This window comes from Buteo buteo, chromosome 10 (assembly GCF_964188355.1).
Source record: "Buteo buteo chromosome 10, bButBut1.hap1.1, whole genome shotgun sequence".
NCBI classification, from domain to species: Eukaryota; Metazoa; Chordata; class Aves; order Accipitriformes; family Accipitridae; genus Buteo; species Buteo buteo.
The window spans coordinates 4,459,870-4,482,100 of record NC_134180.1 but is presented as its reverse complement, the minus strand read 5'-3'; the positions used below and the strand labels follow the sequence as shown (position 1 = coordinate 4,482,100).

General features: G+C 50.3%; 1 protein-coding gene across 1 annotated transcript in view; it reads left to right on the top strand.

The window, feature by feature from the left end:
• Positions 1-812: 812 nt before the first annotated feature.
• ADAMTS10 (ADAM metallopeptidase with thrombospondin type 1 motif 10) overlaps positions 813-22,231 on the top strand; it is a 59,829-nt gene continuing 38,410 nt past the window's right edge. Inside the window, exons 1-3 of the mRNA XM_075038139.1 lie at positions 813-1,386; positions 14,020-14,358; positions 19,767-20,131. Coding sequence (XP_074894240.1) covers positions 14,271-14,358; positions 19,767-20,131 — 453 coding nt within the window. The 5' untranslated portion in view covers positions 813-1,386; positions 14,020-14,270. The remainder of the gene's footprint in view (positions 1,387-14,019; positions 14,359-19,766; positions 20,132-22,231) is intronic.

Here is a 22,231-nt window from a genome sequence, read left to right as displayed (position 1 = left end):
GGGAACTTTTCACCCCCTTACTCTTCATGCAAATCCTCTTGTACTAAAAGGCTCCTTAAGGATGGTTTTGGGGTCCCTTTGTCCTCAGAGATGGGCTCAGGCTGGAAGTCCACTGCCTGGTGCTGCCGTCTTTTCCCTGTGTCCTTCGCCAGGGCCGCTCTCTGTATCCAGAGAAAAGCAGGGCAGCACATGGCAATTTGGAAGGGCCCATTTTTATAACATTTGCAGAATTGCCAGGTAATTCTCTTTTTACCAAGGCTTATGTATTCAGCTTTCTAATCTCAAAGACGACTTCAGAAGGAAGAAGGAAATGCGCTCCTGCACTTTATTGTTGCTTATTGTTTTATTTGTCCTGAGAGGGCTTTGTTTTTAAACAAGCCGTATTTTATTATTTGCAATGTTTATTCTTTACTTTAGAAATGTATTGTCCTCTGTGGGATACTCCGTGGTGGCAGCAGAACAAGAGAAATTATGGCATCACAAGAGCCAGCAGGGCGAAAATGATGTAACTTGGGAGGGAAGGGACTTCTTAAAACATTTGCAAATTCTTGAGGGCTTTTTTAAATTTAAAGCCAGTACCTAACATTACTGCAGAGCACAGTTGCCTTTGTTAAGGCCATTTCATCAGATGTGCACTGGCTTTTTAAAAGCATTTTGAAAGCTACAGTTAAAATGCAGGATGGGAGTGTTGTTCGTTGTTGGGGGAAAAAAGCAAAAATCCTGGCGTGCTTTATCTGTTTTGTCTGCCGTCTGCCACCGTCAGCATGACCTCTTTGCTTTATCGCTTTTATTGGGATGTTTTATCGGCCAGGAAGCCGCCTGCATCGCCTCTGGGGCTCTGCGCGCAGCCAGGGCTGCCTGGGGAAGATCGCTGCCTGTTCCTTCGCAAAAAGGCTTAGCTGATTAGTTTTATACTGTTGCAGGCAAGACCTGCCTTCTGCACTGATGTCAGCAGTCAGGGCGGGACTTTTACAGCCTTGTGGGTTTGGGGATTTTTTTTTTTTTTTTTTTTTTTTTTTTGGGTAATCCTGGCAAAATTCCTGAGCAAAGTTTTTTTCTTTTTTTTTCTTTTTTTCTCTCCTTTTTTTTTTTTTTTTTTGAGCAGCCCCTATACATGCTGCCTCCAAGCCGCTCTCTTATTACTGCTCACTTCCTGAAAGGAGACTTTTTAGCAAAGCCTCTAGCTCCAGCGCTGCCTGGGTCTGACAGAAGAAGGTTATTGAGGAAGGCGACATAAACCCTCAGCCTGGAAACTTTCTGACACGCGCAAGACTGAGGGGGAGAGAGAAGCTTTTGGCTGCTGCTGGGAAAAAGAAAAAAAAAAAAAAAAGAAGCTCAAGGAATTAAAAGGGGAAAAAGAAGAAAGAAGGGAAAACACTAGAAAAGGTAAAACACTCTTTAAAATAATTTTTCCAGAGAAGAGTCTTTGAGGTTGGAGTGGGGTGGTCTGGGGTGGAGGGAATGCGAATGTTCTTTGAAATCAGAACCGTCTCCCTGGAGAAGGAATGAGCCCGAAGAGCACTGCACGCTGGAAAAACATTTATGAGAATGAAAACCATGTTCACCCTTCTCCAACATTCAGAGTTTCCATAAAAACGCAGGGTTGTGTTTCAAAGTGTCTGCAGACAGCAGGAGTCAGGCATCTGCACTCGCGCGCTGTCTCCCTCGCCTCCCCCTATCCCCACACCACTCCACTTTTTTTATTGCATTAAGCCATCTGATTGCATGTTTGCTGCTCTAAAATATAATTCTCTTATGCAGAGCTGCCGTGGGCGAAACTCTCAGTTACAGAAAGCAACAGCTATAATCCCTGTTGCAGAATTATACGTTCCTTGCTGTCTTCATTCCTGAGAATAAACACATATTGCGCTCCCTCTCCCTCTTTTGCTGTCTCTCTCCATCTTCAGGAGCTGCCAATGCCTCTTTCCCTCCTGTATGGTGTGGTCAGAGGATTATAAACTGTCTGCCCTGAAAAAGTTTAATACCATTAACTTCATGTGCATCACCAGGCATTTGGCCCTGTTGCACTAGTCATCTATTTCTTTGCTTTGATTATGTTTTAAAGGTTTTTTTAAAAAGATCAATCCCTCAGAACATGTTATTTTAAACATCAAAGTAAATATTAGTGATGGTGAAATGCCAGAAGATTATCTCATTAGAGCTGAAGGAGCTGTGCTATAAATAGAAAGGAGTTTATAAAATAACCTTGGCAAATATCTTCCAGAGGGGAAGAATCCACCAAGAGGGAAGCGTGGAGCCGCACTGGTCGGAGCCGCGCTCCAGGGCAGGTACCCTGCTTCGGCGCCAGCTGTGGCTGTGCGGCAAAATTTAAAATTTCACACAGAGGCTTGTTTTGGGGGACTTTTCTGGTCAAGCATATGCAAGGGTGTAAACCTCAGGGGCTGTTTGTTTTCCTGTTTCAGCCCATGCCAATACCCATATTGGCTGGAGATAGCTCAGCCACACCAGAGATCTGTTTCTTATTCTGTTCATTAATATTCTTGTTAGCAGAGCTCACGTGGTGACAGCGTGCAATCTAGTGCATGACGGGTGATAACAATAAGATTTTTGAAGTCTTTGTTCATTTCTCGTCTCCCCCACGCTGTGGATGGTAGAAAGGGAAATGCTTTGTTGGGCACCCAGGTAATTCCCCAGCTGGTGCAGGGGTGTTCCCTCGGCTCTGCTCGCCATAGCCTTGCCTGGACTAGTCTGAAATGCCTCTGTCAGTGAGGCTTCCTCCAGTTTTTGGGAGGTTGTTCCAGTGTCACAAAGTTTCTCCATATATGGAACGTGCTGAGTGCTCTGGTTGCTCCATCCTTGGCTTCCCGTTGTTCCTGCTTTGCCCCACGGCAGCACCCTCTCCTTTCCTTCTCCTCCTTAGATCCCTAAAACCTCCAGCACTTGTCGGTGCGTCTCCGGTTGCATTCCCCGAGCAGCTGCTTGTTGGGTGGAATGGGAAAGGTCCTGTCATCTCCTGTAAATCATGCTTTTCCCAGATAAGACTCGGGGGCTGAACTGTTTCATTTGGCAGAGGAAGACCCCGATAAGCTGTGACTGAGTGAGCAGTTGATGGGGTGAAGTGTAGCCCTAAGGGAAGGTATTGCCTGCTCAACATAAACTGTGGCTGCTAGTCATGCGAGAAGCCTTTTAAGTACCAACATATCAAACCTGTAACATGAGAGGCTCTGTTATCACTGATGGCTCAAGGCCACCCAGAGACTGTTACGGGGAGGAGTAAAGTGTGCTTATCATCACATGAAGCCCTGGTCCAGAGATGGCATGGGCTCAGCTGCCCAGAGGAGCAGCTCCATGGAAGGCTTTTTAGGGCAGGTTGCATCAGGCCCACCCAGGGGATGATTCTGTTCAAGCACTTATCTAAAGCTTATCTGAAACCCCCAACTCCAAAAACCACTTTTCTTGCCAAGTTTCCAGCAATTAGTTCATTCTAAGCCAGAAACACCGCAGGATGTGTTTGTCACGTCCTGTCCTGCCTAGATCTCAAGTTAACATAAATGGACTTAAACAGAATTTGGACCAAATTTGTCAAGTTTTCAGAAACAATTCACTAGTGATTTGGATGATGTCAGCTCAGATGTGCTGAAGATATGCAAGTCAGAAAGATCTTCGCTTGACCCCACCACCATAGGAAATGTTTGCAGGGCGAGTAGTTACAAACATTTCCTGGGAATCTGTAAGCAGGTCGGATCTCATGCAGTGATTGGGGAGTGAGAAACATGGAAAACCACCAGCCTGGATACAGACTCATTTTTCAACACTGAAGGAGGTTTTAAAGGGACACCATCAAAGCAAATTTTCCCATCTTGGTTATTGTAAGTGCCTTCAATTAAGTCTGCAACCGATTCAAGAATTGAGAGATTCTCCACTGAGAAACTCTGCCAAAATATTTTAGTTCCATCTGACTTCAGTGGAGCAATGTCAGTGGCACGTGTTATGTGCAGGGTCTCCATCCGGCTGCTCCGTTGCTGCTACTCTCTTACCTTCTGCATTCTCCCAGGCTGGAAAAAGAATGCTCGGGTTATGCCATGTCTGACTATTCAGTGTCTTTACACTTCTGTTTATCATCCCAACCCACCGTTACTGCTGTTTTATTTCCTACTCTTCATCATAGCTTAATTTTTAAAGGGAAAATGACTTAAAATTAATCTATTCCTGTGCAGTTCTGCAAATATTTCTAAAATCAAACATTCATAAATATTGGTCCCAGCTGAGCTGAACTCACGGGTAAAATCCTGGCCTCCTGCTGTGGGAGTTGTGCCACTGACCTCAACAGGACCAAGACTTCACCTTGAAGTGGCTTTGGTCAAAACCACAGTGCAAAAGATGAGTTCAGTCCTATCGAGGTTAGCAGCTCCTCATTTCCTGGACATGAACGAAGGCAGCTTCTCCATGGCCGGGCACAGAGAAATGTACTCACTGGCCTTTGGGCTGCAGCTTCCTCGTTAGGAAGCCACACATGCTCGTGAGTCGGCATATTTTCTGTTGCACCCTGCCATACCCCATCAAATCCAAACCATCTGGGCCATATGTTTCCCTGAACAGAGAACCTGCAGGGAGGGAAAAAGGGCCCATAAACTCTCTGCACAGCAGATCTCACGGAGCTCTCTTAAGGGAGCCGGAGCCTGGAAACGATCTGCAGATCTTCCAGATCTGTAAGGGCTGGAGGGAGTCCATAGCCCGATGTGGTCTGCAAGATTTCATCCTGCTGCAGAGCTCCCCTGGCATGTTCCTCTGTGGTAATTTGTCTTGGGGTCTGTGGGTGCTCGCAGTCATGGTCATGCTGCCTTGCATGAAGGGGGCCCCAGGGCGATTGCGTGGGGGGGCCCCCATGCTCTTGCACAGACTGCCTGCTTGGCTGTTGCCAAATCACTTCTCCACTTGCCTTGGTTTGTCCTGCTGTGAAACGAAGCCAGTAGCATTCACCTGCTTGCAGGGAGACTTTGAAAGGTGGGGAGGCTACAGGGACGGTGGCAGAAGCTAGGCTGTGTGTTTGCGTTACTGTGCTCTCCGTGCCCTGGAAGGCTGGGTGCTGCCTGCACGGCTGCAGAGGGAGAGTCTTGGTCCCAAGGCACTGGAAACACACAGCCAAGCGGGCAGTAAGGCAGGTAGAGCAGATCAGGATGTGATCCCTCTCTGGCCAGCCAGGGCTCCTGTCCCTTTCTCTGTGTCACCATGATGCAGCCACTTCTCTGAAAGGACATGTTTCTGATTTTCTGGACGGACAGTGTGGTCCAACTGATTTTGCTGCTTTAGGGTCCCACTCCATAGCTCACTGCATTTCTTCCAAGTTACTTCTGTATGTGACCTCCCTGAGACAGCCTGGGTTTTGTGATCCAAACCTGATGTAATGTCAAAGGTAACCCTGTTCTGGGAGTGGGGTGGGACCAGCGATCCCCTTGAGTCCCTTCCAACCTCAGTTATTCTTCAATTCAGTCTGGCAGGACCAAATCAGCAACAGGCAATGCTGTGGATCCCTTCCCCTCTCCAGGACTGCTATTGCTGGGTGCGGCGTTAGACACTGCTGTGCCTTGGGGCTGCTGTGCCATGGTGGTGGTAGAAAGAGCTGCTGATCTCTGTGCTCACTGCAGGTCCCATGGTGCTTCTCCCAGCCCTTCTGGGTAACAGGAGTCACCTCATATGCTCTTCTTAGGAAGCTCAGTGGGACTCTCTTGTCTCTCCAGCTTCAGCATATGCGACCGTGCTGTACCACGGATGCACGTGGCGTGGCAGGCGGCCGTAGTGGGGCTCTGCCCTCTAGCATAGCAATTCCAATCTGATGACCAGACATGTCTTTGCTGGAGGGTCCCAGCACAGGTACAGCACTACAGATGTGCAGGGTACGGCCCTGCCCTAAAGCCACATTGGCGAAGGAGTCAGGTTTAGGGTGCCACACTTGGTGTATGAGCTGTAACAGGTCTTTGTACGGTATAACTGTATAAAACATGCTACTGCCTGAACTGGGACAAACAGCACGTCCCTTTCTCAGAGCAGATCCCTCCTGGAGAGAGCTGGTGGTGGTTATGCAGGTGAGTGGAGCTCAGTGTTGGCACAGGAGGATGTTTGTCTTTATGCAACCCCAGGGCTCAGTGCCTTGTGTTGCTGTGTTGTGTAAGCACAAAGACTGCTGAAGGGCTGCTGCAGGAGCCAGTTCTGCCTGGATGCAGATGGCTGTGCTGGGCTGTTGCAGTGGCTGTGGCTGTGTCTGCTTCTCTGCCTGCTCAGAGGTGTGAGTGCTCCTGGCCTTTCCGAAAGCCTGGGGCAGTTTCCTGGCATCCTGAGCACAGCAGGGCTGTGTTTCTTGCTCCATGCTGGTGCAGGAGGAGCGGTAGGAACACGGGGAGGGAGCTGGTTGTGCGGAGGCCCAGAAGATCTGGATTCTCTCCTGGCTGCAGTGAACCCTGCAGAGAGAAGGGGTATTTTTATGAAAGTAGAAGGCAGTGACACAGATACAGAGATGCCAGATATAAAACCAGTACTCGTGCATGGCATATTCAGAGGTATCGGTGGTGCATGATAGCATGCAGAGGGGCGTGTGGGTACCGAACACAGACATGCCTGGAAGTAGCGTGTATCCTCGTACAGATAGCATGTGTTGTCGTGCACAGCTGCACACAAACAGCTGCAGTCGTGGTCTGCATGCATGTGGATGACATGTGCGTACTTACATGCATGGTCCGTGTAGTTGGTGGGGGGAACCGTATGGTAGGCAAGATGCACTTTCTTTTAATGACTGCTCGGTTGTCTTTTTAATTCTGCTGTTTTGTGCATGGCTGAAGCCAGCAAGGAGAGTGGTGGCAGGGGGCCAGGAAGTCTGGGTCACATGGAGTGGCTCCAGACTATTGCATAAGTCCCGTCTGAAAGTGGACCTGCTTGGTGGAGTCATCTCCTTAAAGCAAAAGAAGTCCAACGCTGGGAGCACTGGGTTGCTCAGTAGCCACCTTACATCAGGCTGAAGTTGACTGGTCTAGCAGCTAAATTTGGGCTCAGCCCCGGGCCTCGCACTGCCCCGTGCCGAACACCCCTCCCTGATGATGATATGAGCTGGCACTTCTCTTATGCTTTCCTGTTGAGGACCTCCAAGCATTTTACCACACTTGGAGAAATGCAATGACCCCAGCTTTCCAGATAGGGCCAGATCCTTATGTAACAGAGAGATAGTATTTCCAGAAAGCAAAGCAGTTGGTGTCAGAGAGAGGTCGGTGCTCCCAGCTCTCCACTCATATGCCTTTGCTTTATCATGGGTTTCTTTTGCCCCTTTGCTGGTGAAATTAAAGATCCTGCTGAATTTTGGAGAGGAGCAAGGGGGCAATGCAGTCCTTTCCTCACTAAGATTGCACTGAATAGACTTGACTGTAAAACAATTCTCGTGCTTTTAAAAAAAAATAATAAAATACTCCCACACAGTACTGGAGTGAGCCCAAACCCCTGTGAAGCTTGCTTGTACAAAGGGATAGAGGGTGTGCCCGGCTAGAGCACAGCAGGGCCCGGTGTGGAGTGCAGCAGCTAGCCTGTGAGAGGGAGCTGGTGGTCCAAGGGCAGCGAGGGTGTTCTCCCCTGCTTGCCTGGGCTGGTACCAGGGTGCTGGCAGTGGGACAGAGACCTGGTCTTAGACCCCTCACCTCTCAGGTTCAGACTGGCAGCATCAGTCTGGATTTCCCACATTGCTGGTGAGCACCTTTGGATGGGGTTGGACCTTATTTTAACAGTGTGAAAGCAGCATCTCTCCTCCGGGCAAACTCTATATTTGACCCCGCAGTTGCTGGTGTGGGTGTCTGCAAAGAACTAATCTTAGGGTGAGATGAAACAGCCCTTACAAGCGAGGTGGACTGCAGTGAGTGTCATAGGTCCCCTCTCAGCCAGGTGGATGCAAGCAAGAAAGGGAAAAGCAAAGGCAAAAGCCCTTGTCCTTATTCCACTGTGGGCTTGATAACAGGAGCAACCAGACGGATGGCGAGGGGATCCTAAAGGGTTGCTGTAGAGCAGTGTAGGCAGTAACCATCCCATGGCTGGAGGCTGCTGTTTTCTGGTGAACAGTGATAACTACGTGTTTCTAATTCTTTGCTTGCCGTGCCCCCAGAGAGGCCAGGCTTGGAGCAGCAAAGCAGATTAACGTTCAAGCTCTTGTTTTCAGTTCTGCAGACCTGTGACTTTAACCCATTTTTCGCATTCTGCAGCTGATGCTCCTAGCAGTGAGCTGCTGATTTTTCTGGGTTTAACCCATAATGCTACTCCAGAGCTGAGAAATGACTTCCCAGTGGAAGTCCTGTCATGCTGGCAGGATGACTGCAAAAAGACTTCTGCCATCTGCAACTCAGCATGTTTTCAACTTAGCAGTCCAGCCAAATATTTTGTCGGGAATATCAGGACGGTCTCCTGCTGAAAGCCCGGGAAGGTCTCGGGAAGCTTTGCATCCACCCTCTTGCTCACCACCCCCCTGGCCTCTCACCCCCTGCCGCAGGAGGTGCAGCATTGTGGGGGGGAACAGCACTGTTTACTCTGTCCTCGGGAACATGCAGGAACCTGCCGGGAGCTGGGGTGGTGACTGCGCACGCATGAAACACCCGCCGCCCCAGGGGAGCGCAGCGGGCCAGCAGCCCCCAGCCAGCAGCAAGCACACAGCTGCATTGGCAATCCAGCGCCCGGAGAGAGGGACCTGCCTCTTGCCGTACCCTGGGGGTGTGCAGAGGGGAGGGGGTGAGAAGGAGGGAGGTAGAAGTGGTGAGATGTGATTCAGGAGCAGTTTCAAGGAAAGGAGCCAGGAGTGGCGTTGGTGGCTTTCCTTGTCTCCCTCTTCCCCTGCGGATGGCGAGGAGAGGCCAGAGGTGCAGGTGGAGATGGGAGAGCTGGCAGTACGGAGAGCAGCTGGGTGCAGCAGTGGGAGAGGAAGGAGATGTCCCCTTTGGATGTGAATTGCAAACAGGCCCTGGCTGTGCCTGGCTGTAAGTGCTGAGCTCTGATTTCTTGCTACAGTAGTGACTGGCCGACATTGCCTGCTCCTCTGATCTAGACCAAGAAGCTTGCTAAATTAGGCATGCAGGTCGGCTGCATGGAAGTTGATGTTTGATGGGCTTGGTTGAAAGTGCAAGAAAACAACTAATTTTCCTTGAGGACTCCAGTTTTGGTGTGGGGGGTTTTTATATCTTGCCAGAGCCATATGAATCTGTGTTTTCTGCTAGCTGCCTTTGGATGGATGCTGGATGCCTTGGTGCTGGAGGTGGCCACCAGCACGTGCAGCTCTCTGCAAGGCTGACCACACAAAGGTGCCACTGAGTTGTCTCTGGAGACCTGGGCAGGGCTGCCTTCAGTCACTGCCTTGCAGAGTTCACCAGGGCTTTTGCTTTTAAGACGTTCCAGTCCCCAATTAAACGATGTCCTCAGCCCTCGTGCTTTTTGTGAGCCCCTCTGTGTGCTTCCTCTTGCAGGGAGGTAGACATGGGGCTGGTAGTCTGGGTGTCCCCTTGCTCTGACCCCAACAGCACCCAGCTCTGTGGGTCAGGCAGCGACAGGCACACGGTGGTTTTCCGAGTGTCCCCTGAGCGGAGCAGCATGGGCTGAAACCAGGACAGTCCCTAGAGACCACACAGAGGAGTTAGTTATCCTTCTGCCTTGCGGCAGTATTTGGGAAGTAAATTTCAGCCAAGGGTTTACAGCCAAAACTTGTGGGCCTCCACGAAGCAGTGACAGCAGGTGTGGAGGGTGCTGTGTTTTCAGAAAACATGGCAACCTTAGGATTGCCATCTGTGAGCTACAGGCACTGCGAGGTTTGCTGTATGGCCGCAGTGGGCAGCTGTGATAACAAGTGGTAGGTAGGAGCCCACTGCATGGAGTAGAGGGTCCGTGTGGGTGGTGGGCAAGTCTGAGAAGTCTGGCGATGCAGCTGCCAAGTGCCTCTCCATGGCACTGCCATGGCCTGTGAGCCACACATCCCAGCACCTTGCAGTCCCCACTGTATTTAGCTTGGTTTCCAAAGAAAATAAGGCCTGTGGAGCAAGCCGTGTGTTTGCAGCTCTTCCCCCCCCGATGATAACTTTTGAACTGGTAGGACAATTTGAAGTTGGAGTGGATGGAGGAGCAGAAATCTCCATGGTGCTGTGTTTGCAGGAGCTGCGCATGAAGGCCACATAGCTGCCCTCCTGCGGGGTCTGAAGTGCTGCTCAGCCCCTTGGTAGGGTCAGGAGGGAGCCAGGGCTGAAGCTGGCCAAGCTGTGGGACGTGGCATCGCGATAACCCTGGCATGGTTAGGAAGTGCTGGTACCCCATTTTACAGAAGAAAGAAGAAGTAACCGAGAGGGCTGGTGACTTTCATTCATTCGTTAATGCGATTGCTAATAGCACAGCCCAGAAACGCTGTTGGGGGTGAAGCAGTGCGGCTGCTGCATGTTGGGAAGATGTCGGTAGAAGGGCCGGGGGCTGGGGGGGGTGCACTGCAAGTATTTCCTCCCACTGGGGACAGCTGGAAGCAGAAATCTGTGTTTGTATTTATTTCTCTCTCAAAAAAGGGAAAAGGACACCTGAGCTCATAATTTGCAAAAGTTGGATGAGAAACCTGGAAGCCGCCGGGCCCTGCATCTTTAAAAGCAGTTAAATTCCTCTTCTCTGCACTAGGAGGCACCTTGAACCTTCCTCTTGGCCCTGAGCAGAGCCCATCTGCTTCCTATTACCTTCCCATAAAGCTGCCTCCCCGGCCAAAAAGCCGGGCTTTCAGGGAATTCTGTCTGCAGCCCCGATGTTGAAATTAGTAACAGTTGTCATCTGTTTTTCTTTTTTCTCTTCTCTCTTTGCTTTATTCCAGCTTGAATCTTAAACCCCCTCCCCAGCCCCACCCCCCACCCCCCACCCCCCCGCCTTCTCGCGTGTTTTTGGCGTGGGAAGAGGTGCCCTCAAAGCCACCACCGGCTCGGGTGCCATCGTTCCCCCCGCTCCCCTCGTCCCCGCCGCCGCCGCTGCCGCCGCCGCCGCCTCCTCACGCGGGCGGCCCGGCCCGGCCCACGGGTTCACGCGGCGAAAGCCACCTTGGCGCGAGGAGCGGGGAGCGTCAGCCGCTCGCGGGGAGCCTGCCAAGGACAACGAATTCCTCGGGAAGGAGCAAATCGGAACCGGCCCAAGCGAGGGAGGCACGAGACCGGAGAGGTCACCCTCTGCCCCGGGCCTCCCCGTGGCCCCTCCATCTCGGCCTGCGAGACCTCGGCGTCCCGCTGCCCGCCCCCCTGCCCCGTGAGGGCCTGGGCTCCTCGGGCTTGTCCGCGCCTGCCGGTCGCTGCCACTCGGAAAGCAAAATCTGAAAAGTGAGGTTATGGAAAACTTTATACGTATCGAAGCAGCCGTGGAGCCCGCGCTCCTCCAGCTCTCTCCTCCTTGTTACGGGTCCTTCTCTCGCAAGAGACGGGCTCGTCGGGGTCTCAGAAGTGAAGCGCCGCTGGGAAGGGGCCATGTTTTCCTTGCTGTGTGCGGGGAGCAATCGAAGCCGGGCCCTTCCCCCAGCCCAGCTTACGGGAATTTTGCAGCTGTAATTCCTGACTTGTGCTGCTCCAAACGTGCCTCCTTCCCCCAGGGTCAGGGCTGCGGGGTCTTGGCGCCTGCAGTTCCCTCCCGGCCCCTGTTCCGGGGGATGCCGAGGAACTGGGACAGAAGGGGAAGGGCAGAGGGGAGACGAGGGCACCATTCACGACTGCCGCGGCTCAGGGTCGCGGAGAGGCGGAGGAAGGACGGGAAATAACGACAGCCTTGAGGAAGCGGGTTCCACAGCTGGAAAACAAGAAAAATTAGTAGTGTGAAGCCCAGGAGAAAATACACTTCAGCTGAGCGGCTTTCTGTCCGCAGACCTTGGAGCCGTGACAGGATATAAAGCTGGAATCTCAAGCTTTAATAGATGCTGAAAAATGCTGACTTAGGAGAGGGCCGCAGCACGCCCAGCTTTCGTTTCGCCTTCTCCCTTTTCCAGTTCACTTCCCACAGCCCTGCGGGGAGTGGGCACCGAGCAGCTTCCAGCATCCACGGCATTTGGCCGTGTGTTGCTGTGGCCCTGGCCCTGCCCTCTCTGCACCACAGCTGGGGAGTGACACTACAGAGGATGCTTTCACCAGGTGAATATTGACTTATGGACCCACGGTGCCGATCTCAGCATCCTCATGTCATGGTGGAAGAGGGCAGAAGAATTCCTGCCCAACCCTCTTGCCTCCGCTGCCTGCTTCCCTTTACCTGTCATGGGTGAGCGGAGCAGCCAGAGACGAGATTTAGGCAGTTTATTCTCATGGTTACTGATAGCATGAGCATTCTTCGAGGCTGCCACCGTGGATGTTATATCTGGGCTTTGCAGAAACCGACCTGGCAAGTGGCACCAAATGTGACTGGGGAGACCAGCCCAAGGCCTCACTGGTGGTCTTTGGCCTTTTTAAACTGTAAATAAACAGTTAAAAATCTTAACATTTAAAATATGGAACTCCAAATTGTGGTTTAAAGATGCATCGTTATTCCTCCCAACGTTTCTGTCTAGTAGGGAAAAATCATTAACTTATTTAGATTAATTATTGGGGCAGGAATAATCTCTCTGATTTCTTCTTGTACCATACCTATTTAGTCTCTGGCATGTGAGGGGTATTATTCCAAGCCCCTGCAGCACAAATAGCTTTGACTGCATAGAGAGATGGGAAAACAGAAGTAGAAATAAATTGCAGACTCCCCTGAGGACACAAGGTGAAGCGAAGTGTGGCAGACCCGAGGAGGGACCAGGCTCTCTTGCCCTGCACTCTAGCCAGTAGTTAGTCTTTGCTATTTAAAGCACACAAGAGCAGAGCGAGGCAAGGGTTAATGACGTTATTCCAAGTGTTTTCTTACTGGGATGAGGACCACACACATGCCATGGCTATTGACACCTTTGCAAAGAGCACAATCCTCCCATCTCCAGCCGAGCCTTATCTTCCCAGGAGCTCAGGATCATCTGTCCTGCCGGTCCCTGCTGTGCTCCAGCACTGTCTGCTGCTCTGCAAGTTGTAGCTGCATCACCGGTCTGAAGTCAGACTTCAGTATGTATTTAGCTGTAGCCTTTGCAGGAACATTTGCATTTTGCTGCGGGGCTGTTCTCAAGCAGAGTATGGTTGTTCAGGTATTTGGGATTCTCCGGGCAGTAGTTAGGTATGTGCCATATTCATTGCATACGTCATCTAATCGCTGGATAGAAACAAAAACCGCAAGATTTATGCAAGTCTCCAGCACTATGTGAGTTTTGTATAATTGCCTCAGACTGAGTGGAAATTATCTGCAAGCCAAAAATCTTTCACTGAAGCAATTAGCAAATCATTTTAAATAACAAATACAATTGGAATCTCACGATCCATTTGTGGATAGAGCTGAGGGTAAGGGTGAGTTCACTGAATGGGTCCTTTGTTTTCAATCACTTTTTTAGGTTTAGCCAATACACTGAGAGCAAGTGCTCTTCTCTCAGTGCAGTGACAGTCATTAAATTGTATTTTAAAGCCAGGGAAACTGGAGTAGAGAGGCTTTATAGGTTGCTGCTCACTACCACCCTGCTAATGCTTTTATTTTGTGCTCTCCTTTAAGAGATCAGGTAACTGAGACCAGGTCACTCTTCGGTCTGCACTTCCTTGTGGGTGTTGCCACAGGACAAAGGGTTCCCATTTATTCTGAGCTCCTTTCCTCAAGTAAAAGGTATATACCAGCCCTTTACTGCTGCTGTCAGAGAGGTGCGGGGGCTGTGCTGGGAGCAGAGTTCGCCCTAAGAGAGCACCCAGGTGTGCAGTGTCCCTGTAGCAGGATAATGTGGCTTTCCAATGCTGTGACCTGATGTGGTTAATTGCATTTGCATTCGCTTCTTGTCCTTTTCTGCCCTTTTTCTTTCTTTCCATCTCACTCTTCCCTTCTCTAAGATCGGGCTTTCCTTGTTCACCCTGCACACCATTTTCCCCCTCGTGTCTGTCTCCTCCATGCTTTGTTTCCCCTCTGCCCGTCTCTCCCGTTCACTCATCCCCACCCTTTCCTTCGCAGGGGTGATGCCACCGAGAGCCTGTGTTTCGAATTAGCCCATGCTGACCCCACTGCGCTGGCCTGGGCACAGCACACTGCAAAGACACCGTCGGCCTCGCTGCTTTGGGGAGAGCACGGAGCGGCCGAGGATGCCTGCGGAGGGACCGAGGACTCCTGTTTCTACATAAGCGGTGGCCGAGGGAGAGACATGTTGGGACAGCGCCCTTTCAGCTGGCACAATACTCCCTGCACTGAGACAAGCATCGCTAACCATGGCAATAGCTTGGAGGCTTCTCACATGGACTGTCATCTTCACTGCAGCTGTGTGCAACTTTCCCGGTTACACGTTCCAGTCACAAGGTAAGGATTGCAGTGGGAAGGGGAGCTGGATCCACCCGCCTCTGCTGGCAGAAACTGTAACGCTGGTCCCCGGGGAGGTATTAGGGTAATGTTGTGCTGAGGAGTAGGTGGAGACACCTCGAACTCTGCTCTGCTTGCTGTGCTGCAGCAGAGCTCCTCCTGCTGAATTTGCAGGTGTTTTCCGTTGACCTCCAAGGGAAGGATGTGTTTTGCTCTCAGATGTTACGCTCCTTGACTTTTTGCAGAATTCAGAGCAGTAGGGTCTGTGTAGGATGAGAGCCACGTACAGGCTTAGAAAGCAAAGGAGTTGTGGTAGCAATAGAGGAAGCTCCCCTTCCACTCGGGTGGAGCGGCGCATCCTCGGATGAATAGAGGCTTTGTTACGAGGAGGGTTGTGTGTGTGCAGCCAGCCGGTGCGCTTGCAAGCAGTCCTCTGCATGTGCAGGGATGGAGGTCTCTGCTGGAGCATACAAATACTCTACACAGCTGAATCTGGACAGACGTGTGCTGCTGGAGGAGTAGTTTTAGTTTGCACACACATTTCTGTAAGCGCTACCATTAGTAAATGCTCAAACCTGCTCAGGCATGAGCACTTTGTACCTGTCTTGTATGTCCATGTGTTTCTAATGGTCTTCTGTTCAAATGCAGAGCCACGCGTGCAAGTGATTGCAAGGAAAGCAGAATGTGGGTCTCTTGTACATAGATTTGTGCCTTTGTATGTTATTTTATTACAGGCTAGGAGTGAAGGTACTGGAAAGTGAGGTGGGCTGCCTTGTACCCAGCCTAGAGTACAAATACAGCATGGGCAGGTAACACAGGGTAGTTATATTGCTTAATACTAATTTGCTTCTGTGACCATTTTTTAAGAGGCAATACAAACATCCCATCAGGCACCAGAGGTAAGAAAAAGGACCTCCAAAGTTAGACATTTATCTGTGCAAGGTGTTAAAACCTTGGCAGTTACTTACGCAGCCATAATCCTGAAATACCACGTGTGTCCAGATTAATTGCAACAGGACCAAAGTCGGCAATGTACCCAGGCTGTTGAGTAGTGCAATGCCATCAGGCTGTAGTTACGATGGCCGTGGGTTGTCACGTGAAGCAGAACTGGAAGGAGGAAGAAAGTCAACCGAAAGCCACATGCCATCCTGGGTCTGAGCACCATCTCGTTGCTAAAGATGGGGCACTGCCATACTGCAGCTTGTGCTGGGTGAAACGAGAGGCAGTCAGACACAGAGCTCCATGCTGTGCAGAGGCTGTGCAACGTGCAAGGTTACACAGGCAGATTTTCTTGAATCTGAAACAAACAGAGTTTCTGGTCGTTTTCGCCAAAGTCTCTGGCAATGCCTCGGGTGACTGTTCTGGGCCTCCCGCGTCCGTCAGTTCACACCTCCCTCCATCTGCAGCACTGCGTTCACAGTGCAGCGACGCTCTGATGGGGACTTTGCTGCCAGATCGCCTCCATCCTGACTCACAGCAGCTCAAATCCTCCCTCGCTGACGAGTCCCCGCACCGTTTGCTGATACACCTTGATCTAAACCCAAGGGCTCACTGAAATTACAGTTAATGCATTTATGCTCTCCTAGATGCTGGCTTCCCCTAACCAGGTCTGGGGGATGAATCTCAGCCTGTGATGTTGCTGGGAGTGTGGTGCCAAGGGAGCTCCAAGCTGGGGACTGAAGCCTGTCCCTTCCCCAGTCCCTGTCCAGTCCCAAGGGTCAGGCTGCCCCATGGGCCTCTCTTGCTGTCAGAGCGCTTTTTTAGGCTCCCTGCATCCGGAACAGTTGGCGTCAGGCTATTGAGTTTACTCAACACTTCTTTTCAACACGCTACTGAGATAGTAAGTACATAATCCTCACAACACCCTTTCAAGAGGGTGAAATGCTGTTATCTCCTCTTAGCAGTTGGAGGCATGGAGAATAAAGACCAGTGTTTTCAACAACCCACTGATTTTGACCAAGTGACTTGCTCCAGTTAGCAGCAGAGCAGGATTCACGTGCCCTATGTGCACGACTCAGATCAGTGTATTTGTTTTATGCAGGAAAACCATTAACTTATCATAGTCATAAGCTGTAATTATCTTTGTGGGAAATAGCAGCCTAGCATTGAAGGCTTCTTCAAGCCAGCAAAGATGTAACGAGATTCAGATGTAATGGGTACACTCAGGCTGCAGTTTTGAACAGTGCAGGGAACAGCAGCTGAAACAATTGACCAAGTATTCAGCACATGCTCACGATTGCTCAATGGTTTTTAATCAAAAGGAAATTTTCTGCTAGTACCTTAGTTTGACTGTAGGGATAGATTAGACATTCCCTGTTTTATAGAACGTTAGGTGAGGCTAATCTCAGTGCTCCCAGCTCACATGTAAACCACTGGACCCTTGGAGGATGTAGTGAGACTGTCACAATGCCAGGGCAGCCTGAAGCCATGGGATCCCAGAGCGTTTTCTACAGCCATCCCTTAGGAATCGTGTCTGGGCTGCAGCCAGGGCTCCTCTTTGCTCTGGTGACAAGACCAGAGCAAACATCTGCTTCCTTTTCATCCTTTAAGCAGCTCTGTAAGGAGAGAGGCATGGTGAACATACAAGGAGGGAACAAAATCCTCCCTCCTCCACTTTCACCTTCCCTCTCTTCTTCTTTTTGTTCGGCTTACCCCTCTGCATCCCCTGTGCCTTTCCCTTCCTCTGCCATCCCTGCCCCTGTAGATGTGTGCTCCCTTTCCACCAAAAATGGGGTAGCGAGGTACCTCTCCCCACACCCCATCCCTCCTTCTTCCTGGCTTTCTCCCATACCCTCTCCTAGGAGGTTTATAGTCCTTCAGGGGTGGCCAGAGTCCCACACAGCCATGGACAGGTTTTCCTGGAGAAAGGCTTTTTATAGCATCTCTTCCAAAGCAGTTTGACAGCTCTCTGGAAACACCAGGCTGCTTATCACCATTGCAAACCCTTGTGATACAGTGGATGCAGTACTGCACGTTTTGGGCCAAGATCTATTAATACAGTGTGAAGTGGATGAGAGGTCAGACAGTACATGATGGCTTTTCTGAAAGGAAGGGCCAAACAGTGCCGCTTTTGCTGTTGGGAGCTCCTGGTATGGTCTGTAATATGGGGAGCATGACCAAGGCAGGTATGGGGATGAGCACATGAGGAATTAGGGAACATCCGTGATGTTGGGTAGAGTACACAGGGTTAGGGAGTAAAAGAGACCCTGATCTCTTACAGCTTAATATAATATTTTACGTTTTTAGAGGAGAGGAAGGAGCCAGCTGTAATACTGGACAAGGACACTGGCTTCTTCCTTGTGTTGAAAGTCTGTCTTCATTATTTTTTCCATTTGTGGCATCCCCACTCTAAAGCATCACTTCCTAAAACACTCATGTGATGCAGGGGACTGCTCTTAGATCTTTCTTCCTGTGCCTCAGTTTCCAGGGTGCCATCCCTGAGAGGATGCACCATGACCAACGCTACAGCAAAAGTAGGTTCTCACACACAGCCTCACCCCCAGACTCTGAACACTTTTTTTTCCTCCTGGACATACCTTGCAGGTTAGGATCAGAGACTGCAGCCCAGGGTCCCAGGCCTTTTCTAGCCACTGTGTGCACAAACCTCCTTCCAATTCACTATTTTGCAAGCCCACGTGGACTGCAGAGAGGGAAAAAGAAAAACAAGACACTTCCGATAGCAAATTTTTCCAAGCCTGAGGTCATTGCTTAAGTGCAAATAGTCACTCTTGTTTGCCCGGCTGCATCACACGTGAGGCGGTGTGATGCAGGAGAAGCTGGAGCACAGGAAGTTAAAAAAACTAATAATTACTTCTGGCTTGTCGAGGCAAGGGAAAGGTGCCAGAAGTGCTTATGGTTTGGAAGGATGGGAGCTAACCCCTAAACCCAGCTGGTGGGAAGGACTGTCCCATTACCGGTGGCCAAGGAAACCACTCTGTCAGGCTCCCACACTGGAAAACACACTAGAGGAAAAGGAAACTTTCCGGTGCTGCCATGTGGTAAAAGTGTAATTTGGAGTCCAAATTTATGATGGCTGGGAAGGCTTTGAAGATGGGTGCTGTGGAGCCAGGCAAAATGCAGCCACCCTGGAGCAGCCTGGCCCCTCCTGTTTGCTTAGGAAACAACTACAAATAGGATGCAGAAAGCACAGTAAGAATCTTCCAGAGTGAAAAGAGGGCAAATCCTCTCCCACTCCATGAACCTCCAGCCATGAGGGGTTCAGAAGAACACCCTGTGATGGGGGGAGCTCTTCTGTCCAGGGCATGATTTTTTACATCCTCTGCTGAAGCCTCTGGTACTGAGGGCTGTAAGAGACAGCTAGACCTCCAGTCAGATCCAATCTGGCAGTCCCTGTGACATTTTGCTTGGAAAATGAGAAATTTCTGTTGAGGTTGCAGAGTGCCAATTTCTTTGACAGCCAAAAGTGTTGCGTTACCGTGTGAGTGCAGGCAGACGTTTTGGACAGTGACCTTGTCAGAGCACATTTCCTAAGTGGTACGAGACAGGCTCAAAGACTCAAGTGCCCCAAGAGAAGGTGCTAAGCCAGGCTGATATGATAAAGAGCACCAAGCTGGTGAGCTGGGAAGGCAGGATGGTGTCATAGATAGAGACCTGGCTGGGGAATCGGGATGTCTGACTTCTTTTCTTGCTGCCTTTTCAGCACAGCTGGGCAATTCTCATTACCCTCTTTTTTATTTTGATTGCAAGGTGGGTATGGCAAGGACATTGTCTTTGTGACTCTTAGGAGGGTACCCAGTACCTAATGCACTAATGCTGCTGTGATCAGGGAGGCTGGTATGGTGCTGTTATTATGCAAGTTATCAAAGCAGAGTTAGCAGGTCCACGTGGCAGCTGTAGATGTTCTGAAGAACCCCACAGTTCCTTAGCAAGACTGTCTTCTCCTGAGATGTTGCCACCCCAAGGCTTGTTCTGGCTCATTTTGAAGAGAACTTATTGCTAGCTTTGTTACTGAAAGGGTCCAGGTTAAAATAACCCTCCAAACCACAGAGTGTGACTCTGCATGACCTTGAGTCCCTCTGCCCAGGGGAGATGAAGAGATGGGGGATAGTCCAGGTCCAGAGCCAGAATTTGGGTGTCCTGCCTGAATGGCCTCTTGGACCAGTGTGTTTCTCTCCCATCACCTGCAGAGGAAGAAGATTATGCTCCATAGGCTCAAGGCCTATTGATACCCCAAGGCTGTGTATGCTGAAGACTATTTGGAATACCTTAAAGGTCCTGCAGCCTGGACAGAGCAGACCCTCTGTGTCAGGACCCTGTCCCTCCACCTTGCGCTGGCTGCGGCTCAGTTATGCTCAGGTGCAGCTGGCTCCATGCTGAAGTCGCTGGGTGTTTTACTCTGACTCTCTTTGCAGAATGTCATTCCTCCTATGTTTGCTTTCCCTCCCCAGAGGAGTTCCTCTCCAGTCTCGATCACTATGAAATTGCATTCCCCATCCAAGTGGACCAAAACGGGGATTTCCTCACCTTTGACGTGAGAAGCCAGCTGAAGCAACGTCCTCGGCGCAGTCTGGGCTCCTTGCCCTACGAGCCATCTGAGCAACAGGTTTTCTACAAAGTCTCTGCCCACCGAACCCAGTTCCTCCTCAACCTGACACTGCACTCCAACCTACTGGCTGAGCACTTCACTGTTGAATACTGGAAGCGAGATGGCGTGGACTGGCAACACGATTTCCACGAAGACTGCCACTATGCGGGCCACTTGCAGGATCAGTACCTGAACTCAAAGGTCGCCATCAGCAACTGCAATGGACTGGTGAGTCTCTGTATTTTGCCCAGCCAAGGGCAATACTAACAACTAGAGCTGCCCATAAAGCAGAGCTGATTGCAGCCTCTTTGATCTTTGCTGTAGAAGTGCAACCCAGTTTGGGTCCCAGCACCTGGCTCCAGCAGGTGGTGGTGGGAAAGGCATGGGGTTGGTGTCAAGCTAGAGTATTGCACACCGGCATCAGCTGAGGGTGAAGAAAGCCACATCCCTTCATTACATCAGTAGGGGTTCCTGATCCATGTTTCGCTTGTAGTCTAGTTTCTACCAAAGTCAGTGGGCATTTTTCCATTGATTTTAATTGCAATGGGATAATCCAGACTCTAGACCATTATTCTGGCTCTCACATAACTCTCCCCTCCACTTCCAACAGCAACAGAAAAAGGTATGTTTCACGTGCTAGTGAGGAAGAAGTGCAGGAGGGCAGGAATTTCACAGCACAACTGGGAATGTCAAAAATGCATTCAGATCCTTACAACTGCAGATACATTCTTGGGGTTCCCAGTCACTTCTGTCCAGATTTCAGGAGCTAAAAATGTGACTTCTGGGGGAAAACCTGAAATAATCATTTTTTCTATATGAAAAAGAGAACATCAAGAGCGGCAAGATGGCATTCCTCAAAACCAGCAAGGCTACTGCAAAGAGGGTGGGAATGATTGACTTTGCATGTCCTAACAGCTAGGACTAGACATCATGGTCTTAAATATCAGCAAGAAAGCTTAATGGTAGACATTAGTGGTAAGGATAGCTGAGCTCTGCACTATAGATTGCTTGGAGAGTACGTGGCCCCTACGTCACTGGAGATCTTTAAGAATAGGCCAGACAGATGCCTCTCAGAAATACTCCAGGTATGATTCATTAGCTCTTCCAGCACTGGGAATAGACTAAGGACTTCCATCCTTATTTTTCTGTGATTTTCTGATATTTCTGGCTCACAAAGCACATTTCATGACCTGCCAGATGGAGGGACGGAGCAAACATACCCTGTTAGCGAATCCCAAGGATGATGGCTCCCTTGGAGGGGTAACATGTAGGAAAAGACTCTGTAGGCCAGCTTCATATTTATGCTACGGCCCCACCTCTTAGCAGTATTCTGGCAGGGTGGAAGAGCTTCCAAACGGGAATGAATTCATATTTGATTTATTGCTAAATTACACTGCCAGAACAGTGCTGTGGGTTATTAACAGAAATGAGAATCTGACTCATTATATCATAGAGTCTAATGTTTCTATATCACAGCCAAAAATCAGAGCTGCATAAACTCTTGGTTCTCTAGTTAGCCCTTTGTTTAGATATGGGAACTCTGCTGAAGTCCTAGACAATTTACTGGTGTTCACAAAAGCACTGAAGGGTGAGCTGGATGCTGCTGGCTCAGAAAGGAACTGGCACCTTCCCACTTCAGAGGGCAGCAAGTCCAGGGCAAGCAATGGCCCAGCAGCACTTGTACTGGGATAATTTAGTCCACAGGCTGTGGTTAGCTCTGGAGAGATACCAGGGGCTGTCTGGAGGAAAATGCAGCCAGGCACAAAGAGGGATGGAGGGTCATCCAACAAGCTCTCCTTTTCCTGAACTCTGTCCTTCTGCCCTTGATTGCTACGGACATCAGCAAGGAGAGAGGAGGAGGTCTTCTGGGTTAGTGAGGATGATAGGGTCAGGAATTTGGACAACAGGAGTCTGTCATCTTTTTAGCTGGCAGAGTGGGGGCTGTATTTACCACTAGAGAAGACCCATTGCAGAGCTCTGGTTGATCAGTAACAGCTGATACGCTCATGCCATCCCTCAGCCACAGCACGCTCCCTTCCAGGCAGGCATCAGTCTGCTTTGGAGGGGACAGATAGGGACAGAAGAGAGTCTGCAGTTGCTGAGGTCTCAAGGTTCAGGTTCATGCTGACACGTGCTAAGGGGGGACTACACACAGTGACCCACGTTTGTGCAGACCTGACTCACTGATGATGCAAAGGCAGTTGTGTGTTGTGTTCTTGAATGGGCACAAGCAAGGAGCAGGCGCTGCTTACGGGGTGAGCTGTGCATGAGGAGGAGGGAAAGGGACGAGTGCATCCACAGAGGTGTCCAACACAAAGCTGTGAAAAC